At 47.4% G+C, this 4,645-nt stretch overlaps 1 protein-coding gene across 2 annotated transcripts in view; it reads left to right on the top strand.

Moving 5' to 3' along the window:
- Nucleotides 1-356: 356 nt before the first annotated feature.
- Nucleotides 357-4,645, top strand: part of LOC135105787 (protein FAM13A-like) — a 47,364-nt gene continuing 43,075 nt past the window's right edge. The window contains exon 1 of one of the 2 annotated variants that reach the window (XM_064014295.1): nucleotides 357-601. In XM_064014295.1, coding sequence (XP_063870365.1) covers nucleotides 444-601 — 158 coding nt within the window. In that variant the 5' untranslated portion in view covers nucleotides 357-443. The remainder of the gene's footprint in view (nucleotides 602-4,645) is intronic. The other variant, XM_064014299.1, reaches the window with a different exon arrangement.

Below are 4,645 nucleotides of genomic sequence, written 5' to 3'. Positions count from 1 at the left end.
ATTGGGGACAGGATGTTTGAGTGAGGGAGGAGTAGGAAGAAGGGGAGAGGAAGAGGGGGAGGTGGGACCGCATGGATATCTCCTGTCAGTTTTCACTTAGCTTTAGATTACGCACTCTACAGTATTTGTGCCTCTCAAGAAGACGAGGGAGGCGGCGGGGTGGTGACGGCTTTCTGAATGTGATGGTTGTTGCATGTGAATGGGAAGGACCGCAGGGGCATGGCGAAAAGGCTGAGGCGCTCAAGGTCGACAGGAGGTTAGTGGATGTTGCTACCGGTAAGGATGATAGGGAGGGTGAACTGGGGGAAGAAATTTGCTGAAAGGAGTAGTTGGAGTGGTCCGTGGCTGCAGTGTGCGTGCGGGTCGCCGTTGCGTCGCCCGGTCCGGTCCGTTCTTACACCACATTCGTCACGGTGGCGTCAGGCGACTCCTCCTTCGGCTTTATGTGCACATCCCTCACCACAGCGAGAAGCACGGCAGCTACCGCCACGCCAGCGCCAACTTTGCAGAGGAAGACCGGCCGAAGGAGAGTTGTCCGCCAGCACCCGTTACCGCCCGCCATGAGGAAGTTGGTGATCCAGTTGGCCAACCTGAAGTGGGGGTGAGTGTGTGCATGTTGCCGGGTGAGCCGTAAGCCTCTAGGTGTGTGCAGCACTGCAACACCAGCTCGGGGCGCGGTATAAAAAATTACGGCACCGTTTTCAGTTCATCGTGTTTGTTTAAAACCGCGGCTTCACTTGTTGTGTTACACTAATCCTCAGTGCGTATTGCTGCTGTTATACGTCAAACGGTTGTTGTCAGTTGTGGTAAAATTTCAGGCGGTAGTTTTGTAGTTATCTTACTCGCCTACCATGACACGGGCAAGGTAACCTTCAGCTCCGCGCGAGAGCTGGAGGTAACTGGACGTCTTTCTGGGCTGTCTTGTCCGGCCGGGTTATCACTATTATGATGAGGCGACGCATTCCTGCTTGACGCAACCATAAAAAAAAAAAAAAAAAAGCTAAAAAATAAGGAAGGTGTAAGTTGGTCGCCTAACTGTTTCAGCGTCTCACTAAATTAAACGCAGGGATAAGAAACGTTCAATTTAGCGCAATCAACATTTTATCGTAGGCAGCAAGCCTAAAAAATGATGAGTAGCACGCCTCACACACTGATCGCGGAGGAAAGTGAGCGTCGGGGAGGTGAGGCAGCTTGGACACGTTATTAAGAGCAGGTAAACACAGCCACGTGGCCTCCCCGCCGACCCTGCCTGCACCGCGCGGCCTGAGCAGGGAGCACCATGGGGGAAGGCCGGGGTGAGGGGTAGAGGTGATGACGCCACGCAGATGCACCTAGGAGGGGGAGGGGTGACCACCGGAGGGGAAAGGACGAGGGTGAGCAGGAAGGAGAGAGAGAGAGAGAGAGAGAGAGAGAGAGAGAGAGAGAGAGAGAGAAGGAGAGAGAGAGAGAGAGAGAGAGAGAGAGAAGTTGCTGAAGGGAGAGAGGAGTTGCCATGCAATGATTTGTTCCTCCCGCTGGCCAGAAATAATTTCCTGATTCCGCGTGCCAGCGTGTCCGCGGCGGCGCAAGAAAGGGCGGGTCGTCCCAGGAAGGCGTTTCGGTACCCCCCTGACCCCACCTTCTCCCCCACCACACATATTAGAAGTTTTTACACGAGGGTACACATTCACGTGGTTATATTAAGTTACTACAGACGGTTGAACAAGCCTTCTTAATATATCATTGTGTAAGGAAAGCAACATTCTGTCTGATGGGTGCTGCCTTTCAAGGGGGAAAACCCTCACGCCGTGAGCCATTTTGGTGTAAATATGTCTATTGTTTGCCAATATACCCAACGCATTCTTGGAATTCAACAATTTGGCATTGTTAACGTGTCTAGCATTTATATCGCCTCCTCATGCACGGGGGGCGGCTCAGACACACCGCTCTGCTATTGCATACCGGGAAAGTTTTGGAAATAGGAAGAATAGAGTCAGAGAAAAGTAAGAGTACTATATAGATTTTGCCAAGAAAGAAAAAGTATCAGCGGCAAAGTCAGGTAAAAAAGTACTTTCGTTAAATTTTATGTTTAGAGTTCATGGGCCTTTGGCTGTCTGAAACAAGTACAGTGGTATTTGAGCCTTGACAACAAGCACTTTTCCATTCTAAATGTCGCCCTTTTTAAGCAGTGCCGTGTCCGTCTTCACTATAGTTAAAACTTACGCTCAAAGTGTCAGTCTGTGCCGAGCTTAACAAAACTGAGAGACCTTGCGTGTTTCCTTTGTCTCTTGTTTCCAAAAGACGACTTTATTAGATCATACAGTTTGATTAGTACCCTGTTTGTCAGTTAAAAATAAAAAGATAAAAAGTCGGCAAAGGCAGATTTCAGCACTAGAGTTGGTTTAGCTGTCGGAAGTGGCTGGATGTTGTCCTGCTGTAAGGTCCGTCATAGCTTGGTGAAAAATAGTGTAAAGCAAGTTATTTCGGAGATCACCAGTAGTGTTCTAAGTCCTGTTGTTACATGTGTTTGCTGAAGAATCTCTCTCTCTCTCTCTCTCTCTATCTCTCTCTCTCTCTCGACTCTCTCTCTCTCTCTCTCTCTCTCTCTCTCTCTCTCTCTCTCTCTCTCTCTCTCTCTCTCTCTCTCAAGTATGTCTGCGAATATGACTATGACGAATATGAATATGACGCTGTATCCTCACCTCAGTCAAAACAACACAGTATCTCCTGACGTCTCTGTGTTTGTCACTCGAGCCATCAAGTTTTACATTGTCGTAACATTTGATTTGTTGTTTTTGTAAAGCTTGATGCAGTGTGTTCGTAAGTCCAGGACTGGCCCAGATTCACCAGCTTAACATGACGATCACTTTCTCTCAGACGTGTTCATGATGCCGTTGCATCGCGCGTCAAAGTCGTTATTGCACAAACTAAGAGCAGCTTCACAGGAGGTCAAAGTCACGTTGTACATCTCTCCGGTCCGGGTTGTCATGGTTTTATAAGGCCAAGGGTGAAGGAAGTGCGTGTGTCCGTGGCAGTGCTCTACGTTATAACCCTTATTGACTTCCAGCCAACCTTGTACTCGTATTTTGCACGGCAGGGAACACCTCGAGAGTCAAAAACAGTTTCGGCTTTTGCTTGTCAGAATCGGCACGTTTCTATGTTTTTTCTTTTGGGATCCATTTTAAAAGTTTGCTTGTTATGTTTGACAATTGCGGTGCTCAGTACACCCTCCCTTATGTAAAGGCATCGCGAATGTTTTGCTCTGGTATGAATTTTGATGATCCAGTACCAGGAGGTTGTTTATGCCGCTGTGGCCAGTCAGGTGTGGCGGTGAAGCAGGCATCATCTTTAAGCTTTTTAGGGAAGGTATAAGTGATGAGGCGCTCCACTGAAGGCCACTCTAGGGACTCGAGACAAATACAGAAGTACCTAGATTTAGTGGAAAGGTTTCCCCTGAGGTTTACTTTCTCCTTTGATTCTGTCCCACAGTCCGTGAGCCACTCTCTATTTAATGATTTCACTTCCTTAGAGGCATGAAGTCAGATTTCGTAACGTTTTTAAGTGTGGAGTCAAGTGATGTCACTAAGTGTCCCGAACCCGTTTCCATCACGTAGCCACCGACTCTACTGCATGTGTTGTGTGTGTTGTTGTCATGCCTGCCCCGCTCTGGCGGTAAGAGATCGTTTCTCTAAACATTTCCTCGTTTTTATCTCTTACAGTTGTAGTTGAGGTTGTAAGTTTTCACAAGTGTTTTCATGAGGCTGTAATGATAATCTATTCACTTAATTCAACTGGATCCTTGTCTCCCAGCCTGGTAGAAAAGGCCGTCAGTGATTGGGGTGCACTGTTCCCTCACTGACTCTCGGGCTAAGGCTACATGTTGCGTGTTCCAGTGATGTCTTGTTTTGTATACGCGATATACAATTTTGATTAATATTAGGAGACTCAACAGTGATTTCAGAATCCAGATTTATTTGCAGAAACCAGGTAAAACAAAAAGTAAGGGAAATTATGAATATAATTGGAAACTTACTTCAAAGCCTTTACAACACTTTAAACAACAGGAATTCCGCATCTTCAAGATTGAAAACATCTGGGAAAACTCGACTATTTTTATTTATGTAGTTATTTATCCAATTCCTGATGAAAGAAGAAAGTTTTATAATACCCGCCGTAATCTTTACCGGGCCGCTTGTATCCGCCCCTGTGGTTAATAATTCATTGGGTCACACGGGAAACCACGGCTCTAATGCCCCGCCATCTTGAGAGAGCACGCTCCTGGTCGGTGGCGTGAGAAGGAAAGAGAGCGTGACGGTGTGTGGTGGGAGGCGCAAGGCCGCCTGACATAGCTGGCCGGTTCCGCACACCGTCACCACATCTGCTCTCCGCCACTTCCCTTTCCGCTGTATTGATTCACGTAATCCATCTGAATTATACGTAATTTGCCGTGACCAGTCAGTGATAAGGTTATAGAGTGAGATGGCTACTCTCTCTCTCTCTCTCTCTCTCTCTCTCTCTCTCTCTCTCTCTCTCTCTCTCTCTCTCTCTCTCTCTCTCTCTCTCTCTCTCTCTCTCTCTCTCTCCACGGGTCTAAAGGTAGAAATACACATGAAAAAAAAAAAAGTATAAAAGAACATCCCCGAACACCGCAAAAAAAGGTCGGGAA

Source organism: Scylla paramamosain, chromosome 12 (genome assembly GCF_035594125.1).
Source record: "Scylla paramamosain isolate STU-SP2022 chromosome 12, ASM3559412v1, whole genome shotgun sequence".
Lineage (NCBI taxonomy): Eukaryota > Metazoa > Arthropoda > Malacostraca > Decapoda > Portunidae > Scylla > Scylla paramamosain.
This window is presented reverse-complemented; position numbering and strand designations above follow the sequence as displayed.